The 20718-nt window shown below is 50.0% G+C and overlaps 1 protein-coding gene across 1 annotated transcript; it reads left to right on the top strand.

The window, feature by feature from the left end:
• Positions 1–486: 486 nt before the first annotated feature.
• Positions 487–18379, top strand: LOC135538101 (E3 ubiquitin-protein ligase MARCHF4-like). The gene is given in 5 exon segments (XM_064964086.1): positions 487–1267; positions 16425–16580; positions 16954–17146; positions 17681–17868; positions 17871–18379. Coding segments are annotated over 5 exon segments (1344 nt in total). The 5' UTR covers positions 487–760; the 3' UTR covers positions 18171–18379.
• The last annotated feature ends 2339 nt before the right edge of the window (positions 18380–20718 follow it).

Genomic DNA, 20718 nt, shown 5'->3' with positions numbered 1-20718 from the left:
CGTGGAAACTATATTAGACTGCAGCCGAGGACATAACCGTTAAAGCATCCATCAGGATAGAGTATAGAGAAAGGATGATTTAAACAGGGCTCGACTGGTCAACGGGGTGGCGGTTATATCAAGCACCACTGGCCACATAGCGACTGTTATTATTACAACATGTAATGGGACATTGTTGGTAGAAGGGCCGTAAAGAAACAAAGCTGTTGGATTCATGGAACCAGATTGATAAAGGGCAACGGGAGAGTAGGCTAGATAATAAGAATGAAAAGATCGCAATAGTATAGTCTTGTTCCCAAGATTCGGTTTGTGATGCCATTGGAATGAAATGGGAAGATGCTCAGCTATGTGCCTGCCCGTTTTCTCTAAGGTATATGAGACATGTAAGTCTATTTGTTTGATATGTAGTCAGGGTTTTCCTGTAACCTGAGCAATTACTTAGTTACAGGCATAAGCGAGCTCCAAGGCTAGTGCACGATAGGGTTATCTGACAAGGCTGAGAAATGATGTGTGGTGGTGCGCGCACACCAACTCATTCGATTTTTTCCGGCTGATTCGAGTTTAGAATTCAGAGCTAAATTGAAAATAGCTGTTGAGAGAAAGAATGTCATTCAACCCAACTGGAAAATACACAACAGAGGAGACTCCTCTTTCCGATCATCCTCAACGAAATAACAGTAAGCTTTTCCTTTTCTCTTCGTGTGCTCTGCACGTTTCTGAATAGAAATCTACACCTGTATCCTCCTATAGAAACAGACACATGTTGTTGTCTCTCGGGGTGGTTGTATGGTGCTGGGGATTGTTGAGCCGGAGACCGATGCTGCTCCGCCGCCAGGGCATGTCCAAAGGCCGCTGTTGCGTTTTGTTCAGTGACCTGAAGGTTTTCTTACTCAGACCGCCGGTCCCGGCTCCGCCACCGGTGATCATCCCCATGAACGGACAATACACGGACAGCAATGGGTCCGGCATCGGCATTGATGTTGCCATCGACAACAGCAACTCTGCAGCGAGTGCACCTTCACCAGAGGCGGAAGGTTATGCTACACCTGGCCAGCCGACAGGAGAGCCTCCTTCTGCCGGGACAAACGAGCCTAAAGCGACAGAGGAATGGCAGCATGCTACGGGACAGACTGGACCCCTGGACTATGGCAGCTCCGAGGAGGACTGCTCCAAAGAGAAGTGTGAGGAGAGATTCTCCCAGAACAGTCGCACAGACAGTGGTGTTAGGACTCCCCAGTGCAGGATATGTTTCCAAGGTCCAGAACAGGTGAGTGGCCTTACAGGTAGACAATAGACGATAGACATATAGGTAGACCTATGGTCAGACATTGACTGTATATGACTAATTGTTGCTAACAAGGATGTTTTTCAAAGTGTTAAAAAAACAATGGAGCTGTCCATGGAGCTGAAGGGCTGAAACATTATCTCTCTCTGTCTCTCGCTCTCTCTTTCTTTCTCCTTCCCTCTCAACACTGTGCATGTTGTCTCAGTCTCTCTCTCTCTGTCTCTCGCTCTCTCTTTCTTTCTCCTTCCCTCTCAACACTGTGCATGTTGTCTCAGTCTCTCTCTCTGTCTCTCGCTCTCTCTTTCTTTCTCCTTCCCTTTCAACACTGTGCATGTTGTCTCAGTCTCTCTCTCTCTGTCTCTCGCTCTCTCTTTCTTTCTCCTTCCCTCTCAACACTGTGCATGTTGTCTCAGTCTCTCTCTCTGTCTCTCGCTCTCTCTTTCTTTCTCCTTCCCTCTCAACACTGTGCATGTTGTCTCAGTCTCTCTCTCTCTGTCTCTCGCTCTCTCTTTCTTTCTCCTTCCCTCTCAACACTGTGCATGTTGTCTCAGTCTCTCTCTCTGTCTCTCGCTCTCTCTTTCTTTCTCCTTCCCTCTCAACACTGTGCATGTTGTCTCAGTCTCTCTCTCTCTGTCTCTCGCTCTCTCTTTCTTTCTCCTTCCCTCTCAACACTGTGCATGTTGTCTCAGTCTCTCTCTCTGTCTCTCGCTCTCTCTTTCTTTCTCCTTCCCTCTCAACACTGTGCATGTTGTCTCAGTCTCTCTCTCTGTCTCTCGCTCTCTCTTTCTTTCTCCTTCCCTCTCAACACTGTGCATGTTGTCTCAGTCTCTCTCTCTCTGTCTCTCGCTCTCTCTTTCTTTCTCCTTCCCTCTCAACACTGTGCATGTTGTCTCAGTCTCTCTCTCTGTCTCTCGCTCTCTCTTTCTTTCTCCTTCCCTCTCAACACTGTGCATGTTGTCTCAGTCTCTCTCTCTCTGTCTCTCGCTCTCTCTTTCTTTCTCCTTCCCTCTCAACACTGTGCATGTTGTCTCAGTCTCTCTCTCTGTCTCTCGCTCTCTCTTTCTTTCTCCTTCCCTCTCAACACTGTGCATGTTGTCTCAGTCTCTCTCTCTGTCTCTCGCTCTCTCTTTCTTTCTCCTTCCCTCTCAACACTGTGCATGTTGTCTCAGTCTCTCTCTCTGTCTCTCGCTCTCTCTCTCTGCATGTTGTCTTTCTCCTTCCCTCTCAACACTGTGCATGTTGTCTCAGTCTCTCTCTCTGTCTCTCGCTCTCTCTTTCTTTCTCCTTCCCTCTCAACACTGTGCATGTTGTCTCAGTCTCTCTCTCTGTCTCTCGCTCTCTCTTTCTTTCTCCTTCCCTCTCAACACTGTGCATGTTGTCTCAGTCTCTCTCTCTCTGTCTCTCGCTCTCTCTTTCTTTCTCCTTCCCTCTCAACACTGTGCATGTTGTCTCAGTCTCTCTCTCTGTCTCTCGCTCTCTCTTTCTTTCTCCTTCCCTCTCAACACTGTGCATGTTGTCTCATGTCTTGCTCTCTCTTTTCTTTCTCCTTCCCTCTCTCATGTTGTCTCTCTCTCTCTGTCTCTCGCTCTCTCTTTCTTTCTCCTTCCCTCTCAACACTGTGCATGTTGTCTCAGTCTCTCTCTCTGTCTCTCGCTCTCTCTTTCTTTCTCCTTCCCTCTCAACACTGTGCATGTTGTCTCAGTCTCTCTCTCTGTCTCTCGCTCTCTCTTTCTTTCTCCTTCCCTCTCAACACTGTGCATGTTGTCTCAGTCTCTCTCTCTCTGTCTCTCGCTCTCTCTTTCTTTCTCCTTCCCTCTCAACACTGTGCATGTTGTCTCAGTCTCTCTCTCTCTGTCTCTCGCTCTCTCTTTCTTTCTCCTTCCCTCTCAACACTGTGCATGTTGTCTCAGTCTTTCTCTTCTCTCAACACTGTGCATGTTGTCTCAGTCTCTCTCTCTGCTCTCGCTCTTTCTTTCTTTCTCCTTCCCCTCTCAACACTGTGCATGTTGTCTCAGTCTCTCTCTCTCTGTCTCTCGCTCTCTCTTTCTTTCTCCTTCCCTCTCAACACTGTGCATGTTGTCTCAGTCTCTCTCTCTCTGTCTCTCGCTCTCTCTTTCTTTCTCCTTCCCTCTCAACACTGTGCATGTTGTCTCAGTCTCTCTCTCTCTGTCTCTCGCTCTCTCTTTCTTTCTCCTTCCCTCTCAACACTGTGCATGTTGTCTCAGTCTCTCTCTCTCTGTCTCTCGCTCTCTCTTTCTTTCTCCTTCCCTCTCAACACTGTGCATGTTGTCTCAGCTCTCTCTTTCTTTCTCCTTCCCTCTCAACACTGCATGTTGTCTCAGTCTCTCTCTCTCTGTCTCTCTTTCTTTCTCCTTCCCTCTCAACACTGTGCATGTTGTCTCAGTCTCTCTCTCTGTCTCTCGCTCTCTCTTTCTTTCTCCTTCCCTCTCAACACTGTGCATGTTGTCTCAGTCTCTCTCTCTCTGTCTCTCGCTCTCTCTTTCTTTCTCCTTCCCTCTCAACACTGTGCATGTTGTCTCAGTCTCTCTCTCTCTGTCTCTCGCTCTCTCTTTCTTTCTCCTTCCCTCTCAACACTGTGCATGTTGTCTCAGTCTCTCTCTCTCTGTCTCTCGCTCTCTCTTTCTTTCTCCTTCCCTCTCAACACTGTGCATGTTGTCTCAGTCTCTCTCTCTCTGTCTCTCGCTCTCTCTTTCTTTCTCCTTCCCTCTCAACACTGTGCATGTTGTCTCAGTCTCTCTCTCTCTGTCTCTCGCTCTCTCTTTCTTTCTCCTTCCCTCTCAACACTGTGCATGTTGTCTCAGTCTCTCTCTCTCTGTCTCTCGCTCTCTCTTTCTTTCTCCTTCCCTCTCAACACTGTGCATGTTGTCTCAGTCTCTCTCTCTGTCTCTCGCTCTCTCTTTCTTTCTCCTTCCCCTCTCAACACTGTGCATGTTGTCTCAGTCTCTCTCTCTGTCTCTCGCTCTCTCTTTCTTTCTCCTTCCCTCTCAACACTGTGCATGTTGTCTCAGTCTCTCTCTCTCTGTCTCTCGCTCTCTCTTTCTTTCTCCTTCCCTCTCAACACTGTGCATGTTGTCTCAGTCTCTCTCTCTCTGTCTCTCGCTCTCTCTTTCTTTCTCCTTCCCTCTCAACACTGTGCATGTTGTCTCAGTCTCTCTCTCTCTGTCTCTCGCTCTCTCTTTCTTTCTCCTTCCCTCTCAACACTGTGCATGTTGTCTCAGTCTCTCTCTCTCTGTCTCTCGCTCTCTCTTTCTTTCTCCTTCCCTCTCAACACTGTGCATGTTGTCTCAGTCTCTCTCTCTCTCTCTCACTGTGCACGCAGGAGCAATTATATGCTTGAGAACAGAAATAATGATTTTCTAACTTACTCACTTCCCATGGCCATGTAAAAGGTAGGAGTACTAGAATTCACAGAGAAAGCCCTGTCTTAGAAGAGATAGGAACATAACATAACAGAGGAAGCCCTGTCTTAGACAGAAGAGATAGGAACAGAACATGACAGAGAAAGCCCTGTCTTAGACAGAAGAGACAGGAACAGAACATGACAGAGGAAGCCCTGTCTTAGAAGAGATAGGAACAGAACATGACAGAGGAAGCCCTGTCTTAGAAGAGATAGGAACAGAACATGACAGAGGAAGCCCTGTCTTAGACAGAAGAGACAGGAACAGAACATGACAGAGGAAGCCCTGTCTTAGACAGAAGAGACAGGAACAGAACATGACCGAGGAAGCCCTGTCTTAGACAGAAGAGACAGGAACAGAACATGACCGAGGAAGCCCTGTCTTAGACAGAAGAGACAGGAACAGAACATGACAGAGGAAGCCCTGTCTTCGACAGAAGAGACAGGAACAGAACATGACCGAGGAAGCCCTGTCTTAGACAGAAGAGACAGGAACAGAACATGACCGAGGAAGCTCTGTCTTAGACAGAAGAGACAGGAACAGAACATGACCGAGGAAGCCCTGTCTCAGACAGAAGAGATAGGGACAGAACATGACAGAGTAAGCCCTGTCTTAGAAGAGATAGGAACAGAACATGACAGAGGAAGCCCTGTCTTAGAAGAGATAGGAACAGAACATGACAGAGGAAGCCCTGTCTTAGACAGAAGAGACGGGAACAGAACATGACCGAGGAAGCCCTGTCTTAGACAGAAGAGACAGGAACAGAACATGACAGAGGAAGACCTGGGGAAGTAGTGGATTCAAGTAACACAGGGTACATCTCAATAGTCTAAAGGGGATTCCTCTCCTAAAATCTCCAGTTCCAGGTGTTTGCTTTCCACCTGTCCTGGTCTTTGATATCATCAGATGGAGCCAATGAGAGGGAAAGGAAAGGACACCACTTTAGAATATTGAGATCCGGCCAGGGAGTGTATCTGTGGCCACATGGCCTTGGATTACCTGACTCAGAAGAACTCCCATTTGCAAAGTATCCGACCCACATAGACAATTCAGTGTGAAGGTGGGTTGATGATTGAATAGGTGCTGGTGCATCAGGGCCAACATGGTGAATGTGCTGCACATACCTTTCACATCCTGATCCTCTCACCTCTAAGGAAGTCAATGGGGTTGCTCCTCCTCCTCCTGCTCCTCCTCTTCCTCCTGCTCCTCCTCCTGCTCCTCCCCCTCCTGCTCTTCCTCCTCCTGCTCCTCCTCCTCCCCCTCCTGCTCTTCCTCCTGCTCCTCCTCCTGCTCCTCCTCCTCCCCCTCCTGCTCCTCCTCCTCCCCCTCCTGCTCCTCCTCCTCCTCCTCCTCCTGCTCCTCCTTTAATTTGTGGTCAAGTCCTGTGCATCAACTAGCCCAGGGGTATTCAACCCAGGGTCCATGGTTTTGCAGGGAGTCCATGAAAATATATATATTTTTAAAAGGGGATTTACATTTTTAGCTATTTAATAGTTGTTATGAATATCGCGAACAACAAGATAAACACCTTTTGAATTACATACCTACAGTAGAAAAGATGAGAATATAATATAATGATGTCAAATTTATTTCTCAACTCGTAATATTGAGCAAATGACATTCACTGAAGTATCAACCAATGGTCGCGCTCCACTGCTCAGACTCTGCATGCATCAACCAATGGTCGCGCTCCACTGCTCAGACTCTGCATGCATCAACCAATGGTCGCGCTCCACTGCTCAGACTCTGCATGCATCAACCAATGGTCGTGCTCCACTGCTCAGACTCTGCATGCATCAACCAATGGTCGCTCTCCCCTGCTCAGACTCTGCATGCATCAACCAATGGTCGCTCTCCCCTGCTCAGACTCTGCATGCATCAACCAATGGTCGCGCTCCACTGCTCAGACTCTGCATGCATCAACCAATGGTCGCGCTCCCCTGCTCAGACTCTGCATGCATCAACCAATGGTCGCGCTCCACTGCTCAGACTCTGCATGCATCAACCAATGGTCGCGCTCCCCTGCTCAGACTCTGCATGCATCAACCAATGGCTGCGTGCCACGTCATCGACAGTGTTGTAGGGCACATGTTGCTGTAACATAGGACAGTGCTGTAGGGCACATGTTGCTGTAACATCTGACAGTGCTGTAGGGCACATGTTGCTGTAACATATGACAGTGTTGTAGGGCACATGTTGCTGTAACATAGGACAGTGCTGTAGGGCACATGTTGCTGTAACATGTGACAGTGTTGTAGGGCACATGTTGCTGTAACATATGACAGTGTTGTAGGGCACATGTTGCTGTAACATGTGACAGTGCTGTAGGGCACATGTTGCTGTAACATAGGACAGTGCTGTAGGGCACATGTTGCTGTAACATGTGACAGTGTTGTAGGGCACATGTTGCTGTAACATATGACAGTGTTGTAGGGCACATGTTGCTGTAACATATGACAGTGTTGTAGGGCACATGTTGCTGTAACATATGACAGTGTTGTAGGGCACATGTTGCTGTAACATATGACAGTGTTGTAGGGCACATGTTGCTGTAACATAGGACAGTGCTGTAGGGCACATGTTGCTGTAACATGTGACAGTGTTGTAGGGCACATGTTGCTGTAACACGTGACAGTGTTGTAGGGCACATGTTGCTGTAACATACGACAGTGCTGTAGGGCACATGTTGCTGTAACATGTGACAGTGCTGTAGGGCACATGTTGCTGTAACATACGACAGTGCTGTAGGGCACATGTTGCTGTAACATGTGACAGTGCTGTAGGGCACATGTTGCTGTAACATATGACAGTGCTGTAGGGCACATGTTGCTGTAACATATGACAGTGCTGTAGGGCACATGTTGCTGTAACATATGACAGTGCTGTAGGGCACATGTTGCTGTAACATATGACAGTGTTGTAGGGCACATGTTGCTGTAACATACGACAGTGCTGTAGGGCACATGTTGCTGTAACATATGACAGTGCTGTAGGGCACATGTTGCTGTAACATACGACAGTGCTGTAGGGCACATGTTGCTGTAACATATGACAGTGTTGTAGGGCACATGTTGCTGTAACATACGACAGTGTTGTAGGGCACATGTTGCTGTAACATATGACAGTGTTGTAGGGCACATGTTGCTGTAACATACGACAGTGCTGTAGGGCACATGTTGCTGTAACATCTGATGCGATTAGCTGATAGTTGAATATCTATCCAGGCGTTGTAAGAGCCGACATGCGTCAGCAACGCCTGGGCAGAGCATCACCTGGGCAGAGCATCACCTGGGCAGAGCAGCGCCTGGGCAGAGCAGCGCCTGGGCAGAGCATCACCTGGGCAGAGCAGCGCCTGGGCAGAGCAGCGCCTGGGCAGAGCAGCGCCTGGGCAGAGCATCACCTGGGCAGAGCAGCGCCTGGGCAGAGCAGCGCCTGGGCAGAGCAGCGCCTGGGCAGAGCATCACCTGGGCAGAGCAGCGCCTGGGCAGAGCAGCGCCTGGGCAGAGCATCACCTGGGCAGAGCATCACCTGGGCAGAGCAGCGCCTGGGCAGAGCAGCGCCTGGGCAGAGCAGCGCCTGGGCAGAGCATCACCTGGGCAGAGCAGCGCCTGGGCAGAGCAGCGCCTGGGCAGAGCAGCGCCTGGGCAGAGCATCACCTGGGCAGAGCATCACCTGGGCAGAGCATCACCTGGGCAGAGCATCACCTGGGCAGAGCAGCGCCTGGGCAGAGCATCACCTGGGCAGAGCATCACCTGGGCAGAGCATCACCTGGGCAGAGCAGCGCCTGGGCAGAGCATCACCTGGGCAGAGCATCACCTGGGCAGAGCATCACCTGGGCAGAGCATCACCTGGGCAGAGCATCACCTGGGCAGAGCATCACCTGGGCAGAGCATCACCTGGGCAGAGCAGCGCCTGGGCAGAGCATCACCTGGGCAGAGCATCACCTGGGCAGAGCAGCGGCCATAAGCTCTGAAAAGCACCGCGGGTGCCTCTGGCTGCTGGGAAGCTTTCTTGACAGATTTTGGCCAACACATGGCTCACCTTTGTTTAACCAGCGAAACAGCTGCTATTAGCTATTCGTGTTTGGAGTGACCTGCCTAGCTAATAGGTAGAGTTACACTTCCTCTTCCTGTTATAATGTGAAAACCATCGACCAAATCTATTCATTTCAAAATGTTGATGACTGAACCTTGTCATTCACCTGACGATAAGACAAGTCGTGAACATATATATCTTTTGCTAACATATGATGGGGGTGCTGGTTCACCGGTTTGTCTGGGCGGAGGTCTATGGGTCACCGGTTTGTCTGGGCGGAGGTCTATGGGTCACCGGTTTGTCTGGACGGAGGTCCCTGGTTCGCCGGTTTGTCTGGTCGGAGGTCCATGGTTCACCGGTTTGCTTGGGCGGAGGTCCCTGGGTCACCTGTTTGCCTGGGCGGAGGTCCATGGTTCACCGGTTTGTCTGGGCGGAGGTCCATGGTTCACCTGTTTGTCTGGGCGGAGGTCCATGGTTCACCTGTTTGTCTGGGCGGAGGTCCATGGTTCACCTCTTTGTCTGGGCGGAGGTCCATGGTTCACCTGTTTGTCTGGGCGGAGGTCCATGGTTCACCTGTTTGTCTGGGCGGAGGTCCATGGTTCACCTGTTTGTCTGGGCGGAGGTCTATGGTTCACCGGTTTGTCTGGGCGGAGGTCTATGGGTCACCGGTTTGTCTGGACGGAGGTCCCTGGTTCGCCGGTTTGTCTGGGCGGAGGTCCATGGTTCACCGGTTTGCTTGGGCGGAGGTCCCTGGGTCACCTGTTTGCCTGGGCGGAGGTCCATGGTTCACCGGTTTGTCTGGGCGGAGGTCCATGGTTCACCTGTTTGTCTGGGCGGAGGTCCATGGTTCACCCGGTTTGCTTGGGCGGAGATCCCTGGGTCACCTGTTTGCCTGGGCGGAGGTCCCTGGGTCACCGGTTTGCTTGGGTGGAGGTCCCTGGGTCACCGGTTTGCCTGGGCGGGGGGGTTTCTGGGTCGCCAGTTTACCTGGGTGGGGGTCTCTGGGTCTGTATGCCTGGGCGGGGTCCTTGCGTAACAAAAAGTTGAAGACCCCTGAATTTGCCCCATCTTCACCCAGTCTCTCTCAGTGATGAAGACATCCTCATGGTCTGTCCCTGTGTTGACATTTAGGGAGACACTAGTCTAGTGTCTGATGATGCCCGTTGGAGAACACTAGAGAGCATCTCTCTCTCTCTCTGCTCTAAATGACATCACATTATAGAACACTAGAGAGCATCTCTCTCTCTCTCTGCTCTAAATGACATCACATTATAGAACACTAGAGAGCATCTCTCTCTCTCTCTGCTCTAAATGACATCACATTATAGAACACTACTGCCTGGAGTGGGAGTTGCAGTCAGCCTGTCTCTGGGTAGCAGGCTGCTGAAAGCTTTTGGCGCTGAGGATAAATTCATGTGTCCCAAATGGCACCCTAGTTGCTATCTAATGCACTACTTTAGACCAGGGCCCATAAGGTGGCCCCTAGGGTGCCATTTGAGCTGCATACTCAGTATAAAGAGTGTGTTAAAGCTTTGGCTCAGTCTGGGAGCTGGAGGAGGAAATAAAACACATTCAGGAGAACCAGGGATGCTGTCTGTCAATCTGAAAGGTCCCTATTCATTCATACTCTCTCCCTCCCTCCTCTCCCTCCCCCCGTCTCTCTCTCCTCCCTCCTCTCCCTCCCCCCCCATCTCTCTCTCCTCCCTCCTCTCCCTCATCTCTCTCTCCTCCCTCCTCTCTCTCATCCCCCCTCTCTCTCCTCTCCCCCTCTCTCGCTCTCCTCCCTCCCTCTCGCTCCTCCACCCCCTTCTCTCTCTCCTCCCTCCTCTCTCTCCTCCCCCTCTCTCCCCTCTCTCCTCAATCCCTCTCTCTCTCCCCCTCATCCTCTCTCTCTCTCTCATCCCCCTCTCTCCCCCCCTCTCTCTATCCCCCCCTCTCTCTATCCCCCTCTCTCTCTCCTCCTCCCCCCTCTCTCACTCAGCCTAGTCTAATATGTTATTGAATGTAAACCCTGTTTCAGACACTTGTTGAACCTACTCTGCTTGTCTGATTCCTGTCACAGACAGTACAGGACAGTTGGTTCCCGGGCGGTTTAGGTTGAATTAGGTTGGATAACCAACATACCAGTTCAGACCTCTTTTCAACTCACGTTGTTGAACCTAACGACCAAACAGCAGGCTGCACTGGGTACACATACACATTTATCTGCCAGCCAGGGCCAGCTTTTCTATGTCTTTATTGTGTAGTATTCACCTGTTTGTATTACATAGATAGTGTGAAATTGAGTCTAGATAATTGCCTGTCTTTCTCTGAAGAAAGGAACAGGAGAGATGTCATTATAGATGTTTGGTTTTAGAAAAGTGCTCTTCTGGGTGTTTGTGTTAACAACTGAAACATGAAAGCAAGAGAATGACCTTCTTGAAAGGCTGTTTCCGCCCTCTCTGTGTGTCTCTGTGTGTCTCTGTCTCGCTCTGTGTCTCTCTGTTTGTCAAACTCTCTGTGTCTCTCTCTGTGTCTCTCTCTGTGTCTCTCTGTGTGTCTCTCTCTGTGTCTCGCTCTCTGTCTCGCTCTCTTCGTATCTCTCTCTGTGTGTCTCTGTGTGTCTCTCTCTGTGTATCTCTCTCTGCGTATCTCTCTCTGCGTATCTCTCTGCGTGTGTCTCTCTGCGTGTGTCTCTCTGCGTGTGTCTCTCTGCGTGTGTCTCTGTCTCGCTCTCTGTGTCTCGCTCTCTGTGTCTCGCTCTCTGTGTCTCGCTCTCTGTGTCTCGCTCTCTGTATCTCGCTCTCTCTATGTCTCTCTCTCTCTCTATGTCTCTCTCTCTGTGTATGTATCTCTCTCTAATAAAAGAGATTGCATGGTCCTTAAGAAAAACAACATTTGAGCCTGGATATGGTATGCCTGGCAGATTCAAGGCTACCCAACATCACTGCTGACCCTTTAAATAGTTGATCCTGCTTCTTATTAGAGAAGATCCTGGTAAAGGATTCATCTGACCAGAGAGGATTTGGCCTGGTCATGATAACCATGGTAGCTGTGAGATGTCTGGAACCAGAGAGGATTTGGCCTGGTCATGATAACCATGGTAGCTGTGAGATGTCTGGAACCAGAGAGGATGTGGCCTGGTCATGATAACCATGGTAGCTGTGAGATGTCTGGAACCAGAGAGGATGTGGCCTGGTCATGATAACCATGGTAGCTGTGAGATGTCTGGAACCAGAGAGGATGTGGCCTGGTCATGATAACCATGGTAGCTGTGAGATGTCTGGAACCAGAGAGGATGTGGCCTGGTCATGATAACCATGGTAGCTGTGAGATGTCTGGAACCAGAGAGGATGTGGCCTGGTCATGATAACCATGGTAGCTGTGAGATGTCTGGAACCAGAGAGGATGTGGCCTGGTCATGATAACCATGGTAGCTGTGAGATGTCTGGAACCAGAATAAATACATTATATTGGTAACACTGATGATAAAAATACGCTTTTTAATGAGTGTCACACACCAATGTGTCATCTCACTCTCTCTCACTTTCTCTCACTGAGCTGATAAATCTCTATCACTCTCTCTGAGAGGATTATAAATGACAAGTTCACGGTAGAACACACTGATGTGAGAATCACACACACGCACTACACACACACAAACTTTCACACATAACAAGATAAGAGCGTTAAGGATTCATCTCTGAGGAGGTCTCTGTTCAAAGAGATTACATGAGCTTTGGGAGGTAAGAAAGCAGAAACCACAGCCCTGTCTATCTGTCTGGAGGAAACACGCTGTAGAATCCACACTGTGACAGATACAGAGTCAGTGGGGACATGTAGGTGCAGAACCGAAGGGCACGTTACTGGTAACTCTAGAGACAAGGCTCCAGATCGACCGTTCTCCAGAGCAGTGGGTGCACAGGACATGTAGGTGCAGAACCGAAGGGCACGTTACTGGTAACTCTAGAGACAAGGCTCCAGATCGACCGTTCTCCAGAGCAGTGGGTGCACAGGACATGTAGGTGCAGAACCGAAGGGCACGTTACTGGTAACTCTAGAGACAAGGCTCCAGATTGACCGTTCTCCAGAGCAGTGGGTGCACAGGACATGTAGGTGCAGAACCGAAGGGCACGTTACTGGTAACTCTAGAGACAAGGCTCCAGATCGACCGTTCTCCAGAGCTGTGGGTGCACCGGACATGTAGGTGCAGAACCGAAGGGCACGTTACTGGTAACTCTAGAGACAAGGCTCCAGATCGACCGTTCTCCAGTGCTGTGGGTGCACAGGACATGTGGAGAGAACGTGGCTCGGTCCAAAATGGCTCCCCATTCCCTACATTTTGCACTACTCCTGCTCTGGCTAAAAGTGATGCACTATATTTATTTATTTATTTTTATTTCACCTTTATTTAACCAGGTAGGCTAGTTGAGAACAAGTTCTCATTTGCAACTGCGACCTGGCCAAGATAAAGCATAGCAGTGTGAACAGACAACACAGAGTTACACATGGAGTAAACAATTAACAAGTCAATAACACAGTAGAAAGAAAGGGGAGTCTATATACAATGTGTGCAAAAGGCATGAGGAGGTAGGCGAATAATTACAATATTGCAGATTAACACTGGAGTGATAAATGATCAGATGATCATGTACAGGTAGAGATATTGGTGTGCAAAAGAGCAGAAAAGTAAATAAATAAAAACTGTGGGGATGAGGTAGGTGAAAATGGGTGGGCTATTTACCAATAGATTATGTACAGCTGCAGCGATCGGTTAGCTGCTCAGATAGCTGATGTTTGAAGTTGGTGAGGGAGATAAAGGTCTCCAACTTCAGCGATTTTTGCAATTCATTCCAGTCACAGGCAGCAGAGTACTGGAACGAAAGGCGGCCGAATGAGGTGTTGGCTTTAGGGATGATCAGTGAGATACACCTGCTGGAGCGCGTGCTACGGATGGGTGTTGCCATCGTGACCAGTGAACTGAGATAAGGCAGAGCTTTACCTAGCATGGCCTTGTAGATGACCTGGAGCCAGTGGGTCTTGCGACGAATATGTAGCGAGGGCCAGCCAACTAGAGCATACAAGTCGCAGTGGTGGGTAGTATAAGGTGCTTTAGTGACAAAACGGATGGCACTGTGATAAACTGCATCCAGTTTGCTGAGAAGAGTGTTGGAAGCAATTTTGTAGATGACATCGCCGAAGTCGAGGATCGGTAGGATAGTCAGTTTTACTAGGGTAAGCTTGGCAGCGTGAGTGAAGGAGGCTTTGTTACGGAATAGAAAGCCGACTCTTGATTTGATTTTCGATTAGAGATGTTTGATATGGGTCTGGAAGGAGAGTTTGCAGTCTAGCCAGACACCAAGGTACTTATAGGTGTCCACATATTCAAGGTCGGAACCATCCAGTGTGGTGATGCTAGTCGGGCATGCGGGTGCAGGCAGCGATCGGTTGAAAAGCATGCATTTGGTTTTACTAGCGTTTAAGAGCAGTTGGAGGCCACGGAAGGAGTGTTGTATGGCATTGAAGCTCGTTTGGAGGTTAGATAGCACAGTGTCCAATGACGGGCCGAAAGTATATAGAATGGTGTCGTCTGCGTAGAGGTGGATCAGGGAATCGCCCGCAGCAAGAGCAATATCATTGATATATACAGAGAAAAGAGTCGGCCCGAGAATTGAACGCTGTGGCACCCCCATAGAGACTACCAGAGGACCGGACAACATGCCCTCCGATTTGACACACTGAACTCTGTCTGCAAAGTAGTTGGAGAACCAGGCAAGGCAGTCATTAGAAAAACTGAGGCTACTGAGTCTGCTGATAAGAACATGGTGATTGACAGAGTCGAAAGCCTTGGCCAGGTCGATGAAGACGGCTGCACAGTACTGTCTTTTATCGATGGCAGTTATGATATCGTTTAGTACCTTGAGTGTGGCTGAGGTGCACCCGTGACCGGCTCGGAAACCAGATTGCATAGCGGAGAAGGTACGGTGGGATTCGAGATGGTCAGTGACCTGTTTGTTGACTTGGCTTTCGAAGACCTTAGATAGGCAAGGCAGAATGGATATAGGTCTGTAACAGTTTGGGTCCAGGGTGTCTACCCCTTTGAAGAGGGGATGACTGCGGCAGCTTTCCAATCCTTGGGGATCTCAGACGATATGAAAGAAAGGTTGAACAGGCTGGTAATAGGGGTTGCGACAATGGCGGCGGATAGTTTCAGAAATAGAGGGTCCAGATTGTCAAGCCCAGCTGATTTATACGGGTCCAGGTTTTGCAGCTCTTTCAGAACATCTGCTATCTGGATTTGGGTAAAGGAGAACCTGGATAGGCTTGGGCGAGGAGCTGCGGGGGGGCCGGAGCTGTTGGCCGAGGTAGGAGTAGCCAGGCGGAAGGCATGGCCAGCCATTGAGAAATGCTTGTTGAAGTTTTCAATAATCATGGATTTGTCGGTGGTGACCGTGTTCCCTAGCCTCAGTGCAGTGGGCAGCTGGGAGGAGGTGCTCTTGTTCTCCATGGACTTCACAGTGTCCCAGAACTTTTTGGAGTTGGAGCTACAGGATGCAAACTTCTGGCTGAAGAAGCTGGCCTTAGCTTTCCTGACTGACTGCGTGTATTGGTTCCTGACTTCCCTGAACAGTTGCATATCGCGGGGACTGTTCGATGCTATTGCAGTCCGCCACAGGATGTTTTTGTGCTGGTCGAGGGCAGTCAGGTCTGGAGTGAACCAAGGGCTGTATCTGTTCTTAGTTCTGCATTTTTGAACGGAGCATGCTTATCTAAAATGGTGAGGAAGTTACTCTTAAAGAATGACCAGGCATCCTCAACTGACGGGATGAGGTCAATGTCCTTCCAGGATACCCGGGCCAGGTCGATTAGAAATGCCTGCTCACAGAAGTGTTTTAGGGAGCGTTTGACAGTGATGAGGGGTGGTCGTTTGACTGCGGCACCGTAGCGGATACAGGCAATGAGGCAGTGGTCGCTGAGATCCTGGTTGAAGACAGCGGAGGTGTATTTGGAGGGCCAGTTGGTCAGGATGACGTCTATGAGGGTGCCCTTGCTTACAGAGTTAGGGTTGTACCTGGTGGGTTCCTTGATGATTTGTGTGAGATTGAGGGCATCTAGCTTAGATTGTAGGACTGGTAACTATATAGAGAATATGGTGCCAGATTAACCCTGTGGCAGCACCAATTATGTATATAAACCCTGGATTGCTGATGCTATGTATTGGCCAATGAGAGGCTTTGAAGCCATGTGTCGGCCATATTGGTGCTCCCCAGTAGGAACAGTCCATAAGAATGAATGGAATTCTACAGTATTTCAATGAAATGTTTCAAGGACAAAATTACATGTATACAAGTATTTTTTGTTTTAGTGTGGACAGTAACATTAGTAATGTAACAAATATATACTTTAAGGACAATGTTTTTACATATGTTTATCTCACATAATAGCATTTAAAAGTCTGCATTAAGGCTGTAGTAGAATAAACATGGCTAAAACTAATGTAGACATTAATACATGCATTTCTTTAGCTTCCAAAATATTTTTGACACCGGTGTCGGAGTGTCAAGATGGAGGGGCGATGGCTTCAATACAGCGCCCCCTGTTGTTCATCTAGTGTATATGTAAATCATTGGTCAGCACCCTGGCCGACACTCAGCTGGCTCACTGTAAGACAAACCAATAGCAGCATTTTCCTTTGTGTCCCACAGGGGGAGCTGCTGAGCCCGTGTCGCTGCAGTGGTTCTGTCCGCTGCACCCATGAGCCCTGCCTCATCAAGTGGATCAGTGAGAGGGGCTCCTGGAGCTGTGAGCTCTGCTACTACAAGTACCACGTGGTAGCCATCAGCACCAATAACCCGCTCCAGGTAGGGACAGCTGTGATGGGACTCGCCAGCTCTTGGACTTGAGTCTGGGGGAGGGTTTTAGGGGATGAAGAGGAGAGCTCTAATTGGGTGTATATCACACAGCACTGCAGAGAGAGAGAGGGTTAATACTAGTGTATAGTGTGTATGAATAGTATGGGATGATGATGTACTCTCCCTCCCTCCCTCCTTCTCTCCCCCTCCCTCCTCTCCCTCCCCCTCCTGCCTTCTCTTTCCCCCCTCCTTCCCTCCCCCTCCTTCCCTTTCCCCCCCCCTCCTTCCCTTTCCCCCCTCCCCCTCCCTCCCTCTCTCTCCCTCCTCTCTCCTTCTCTCCCCCTCACTCCTTCTCTTCCCCTCCCCCTCTCTCTCCCCCCAGTGGCAGGCCATCTCTCTGACAGTGATAGAGAAGGTCCAGATAGCAGCGGCCGTGCTGGGCAGCCTGTTCCTCATGTCCTCCATCTCCTGGCTGGTGTGGTCGTCCCTCAGCCCCTCGGCCAAGTGGCAGCGCCAGGACCTGCTCTTCCAGATCTGCTACGCCATGTACGGATTCATGGACCTCGTCTGCATCGGTGAGGCCGGCACACAGAGGAACTCCTCCTCTTCTTCTTCCTTGGTTGATTAATTGGGGGGAAAAGATACACAACCCAGGGGATTCTACTTGTTTGCAACGTGGTCCCCTATGGAATACACCTCCCTCCTCCTCCTCCTCCTCCTCCTCCCTCCTCCTCCCCCTCCCTCCTCCTCCTCCTCCTCCTCCTCCTCCCTCCTCCTCCTACACCTCCCTCCTCCTCCTCCTCCTCCTCCTCCTCCTCCCCTCCTCCTCCTCCTCCTCCCTCCTCCTCCTCCTCCCCCTCCCTCCTCCTCCTCCCCCCTCCTCCTTCCTCCCTCCTCCTCCTCCTCCTCCTCCTCCTCCTCCTCCTCCTCCTCCTCCTCCTCCTCCTCCTCCTCCTCCAATCAGGACACTTGAGGTGGGACATATATGACTCCCCAGACAGAGCTCTGGAGGACTCACTGTGTGATGAACGAACACTGCCAACATGTTGGATTCAGGATGTATTCATGTGTAACTGACAACCTCCCCCTCTTCTTCTCTCTCGTTCAAGCGCTGATCGTCCATGAAGGCCCCTCAGTGTTCAGGATCTTTAACCGCTGGCAGGCAGTGAACCAGCAGTGGAAGGTGCTCAACTACGACAAGATCAGAGACACTGAGGACCACCAGAGATCCAGGCTCACGCCCAGGCACCTGGCCCTGCCCAACCCCAGGACGAGTGCTCCTCCCGGGGCAGAGCCGGGGATGACATGGTCTCCCCCTCCACCTCCTCCCTCATGGCCGCGGTGGCCGCCACCGCGCCTGGCTACACCGTGACCACAGCCGCAACCGCCAGCCTGACGACGGTGACGACGCAGGACTCAATGTCGGAGCAGGGGCCACCATCCCTGCCAGACCACCACTGTGCGTACAACATCCTCCACCTGCTCACCCAGCACCTCTGGACAACGCAGCAGGAGCCCCGCCCCACTCAAGTCCATCCTCAGCCTCCGCAGCCCAGCAACAGCAGCCGGGAGCTGGTCATGAGAGTCACTACGGTCTGAGGCTTCAACTGAGGCCTAACTTTGTTATGTTACAACAACGAGAGAGACCCACATAAGAGAGAGAGGGGTGTGTGGCCTCGTTTTGGGAGTTTGAATGAAGGACTGGGAGACGTTGCTGCTGCTTCACAAAGATTTACATGACGTTACTCAATGCTGCCTGGGACAGAAATATGAAGGAGTGAGGGTTAGAGTGTGGGTGAGGGTTAGAGTGTGGGTGAGGGTTAGAGTGTGGGTGAGGGTTAGAGTGTGGGTGAGGGTTAGAGTGTGGGTGAGGGTTAGAGTGTGGGTGAGGGTTAGAGTGTGGGTGAGGGGATAGAGTGTGGGTGAGGGTTAGAGTGTGGGTGAGGGTTAGAGTGTGGGTGAGGAGTAGAGTGTGGGTGAGGAGTAGAGTGTGGATGAGGAGTAGAGTGTGGGTGAGGGGATAGAGTGTGGGTGAGGGGTAGAGTGTGGGTGAGGGGATAGAGTGTGGGTGAGGGGTAGAGTGTGGGTGAGGAGTAGAGTGTGGGTGAGGAGTAGAGTGTGGGTGAGGGGAAGAGTGTGGGTGAGGGGTAGAGTGTGGGTGAGGGTAGAGTGTGGGTGAGGGGTAGAGTGTGGGTGAGGGGTAGAGTGTGGGTGAGGGGTAGAGTGTGGGTGAGGGGTAGAGTGTGGGTGAGGGGAGAGTGGGTGAGGGGAAGAGTGTGGGTGAGGGGTAGAGTGTGGGTGAGGGGTAGAGTGTGGGTGAGGGGTAGAGTGTGGGTGAGGGGTAGAGTGTGGGTGAGGGGGAGAGTGTGGGTGAGGGGTAGAGTGTGGGTGAGGGGGAGAGTGTGGGTGAGGGGTAGAGTGTGGGTGAGGGGGAGACAATGGACAGGAGACGCGGAGGGCAAGAGAGAGAGAGAGAGAGAGTTGCCAGTTTCCTGTGTTTTGACAGCCTTGATGTAATAAAACGAGATTTCCAGATCTGTGTGTGGTAGTCTGATGTAGCAGGAAGGATGTGTGAGGCAGAGCCATTTCTCTCTCTATATGGGACTCTGCTTAGAGGGAGCTGTGATAGAGGGCACTGATCTGATGTGATCTACTATGTAGCCTGGAGCAACACTCCTGTCAGGAAGCTGCAGTCTTCACAGTCTGGACAAATAGACCTTTCTAATTACCATGACGACAGACAGGAGCACAGTTCAGTACAGTGACAGTCCTTAACACTAATACCTTCTTACATTAGCTATTCACAATGACAATTCAGTCTGAATCCCAAACGGCAGGCTATTCCGTACATAGTGCACTACCTTTGACCAGAACCTGAACCAGAAACTAGTGGACTGCACAGGAAACAGGTTTCTATTTGGGATGCAGGACTGAGATCAAGTTTCAATACAAAACACAAGCCGTCTCCTTCTGAAGAGCTTGAATAGTACGCCACTGACCCGAGGTTAGTTTGGAGTGGCCTGAAGTATGTGGCAACGCATTAACAGTTGAATTATTCATATTGGAATAGGATTCCTTCCTGTCAACTCTGAGACATGGCAGAGGCATTAGAGACAGCTTCACGTCTTCCCAGAGTCATTTATAAACAGCTTCACGTCTTCCCAGAGTCATTTATAAACAGCTTTACGTCTTCCCAGAGTCATTTATAAACAGCTTTACGTCTTCCCAGAGTCATTTATAAACAGCTTTACGTCTTCCCAGAGTCATTTACAAACAGCTTCACGTCTTCCCAGAGTCATTTACAAACAGCTTCACGTCTTCCCAGAGTCATTTATAAACAGCTTCACGTCTTCCCAGAGTCATTTATAAACAGCTTCACGTCTTCCCAGAGTCATTTATAAACAGCTTCACGTCTTCCCAGAGTCATTTATAAACAGCTTCACGTCTTCCCAGAGTCATTTATAAACAGCTTTACGTCTTCCCAGAGTCATTTATAAACAGCTTCACGTCTTCCCAGAGTCATTTATAAACAGCTTCACGTCTTCCCAGAGTCATTTATAAACAGCTTCACGTCTTCCCAGAGTCATTTATAAACAGCTTCACGTCTTCCCAGAGTCATTTATAAACAGCTTCACGTCTTCCCAGAGTCATTTATAAACAGCTTCACGTCTTCCCAGAGTCATTTATAAACAGCTTCACGTCTTCCCAGAGTCATTTACAAACAGCTTTACGTCTTCCCAGAGTCATTTACAAACAGCTTCACGTCTTCCCAGAGTCATTTACAAACAGCTTTACGTCTTCCCAGAGTCATTTATAAACAGCTTCACGTCTTCCCAGAGTCATTTACAAACAGCTTTACGTCTTCCCAGAGTCATTTACAAACAGCTTCACGTCTTCCCAGAGTCATTTATAAACAGCTTCACGTCTTCCCAGAGTCATTTATAAACAGCTTCACGTCTTCCCAGAGTCATTTATAAACAGCTTCACGTCTTCCCAGAGTCATTTACAAACAGCTTTACGTCTTCCCAGAGTCATTTATAAACAGCTTCACGTCTTCCCAGAGTCATTTATAAACAGCTTTACGTCTTCCCAGAGTCATTTATAAACAGCTTCACGTCTTCCCAGAGTCATTTACAAACAGCTTCAC

The sequence above is a fragment of the Oncorhynchus masou genome, unplaced genomic scaffold (assembly GCF_036934945.1).
Source record: "Oncorhynchus masou masou isolate Uvic2021 unplaced genomic scaffold, UVic_Omas_1.1 unplaced_scaffold_908, whole genome shotgun sequence".
Classification (NCBI taxonomy): Eukaryota; Metazoa; Chordata; class Actinopteri; order Salmoniformes; family Salmonidae; genus Oncorhynchus; species Oncorhynchus masou.
Note: the sequence above shows the minus strand (reverse complement) of the source record. Positions and strands in the feature narration are given on the sequence as shown.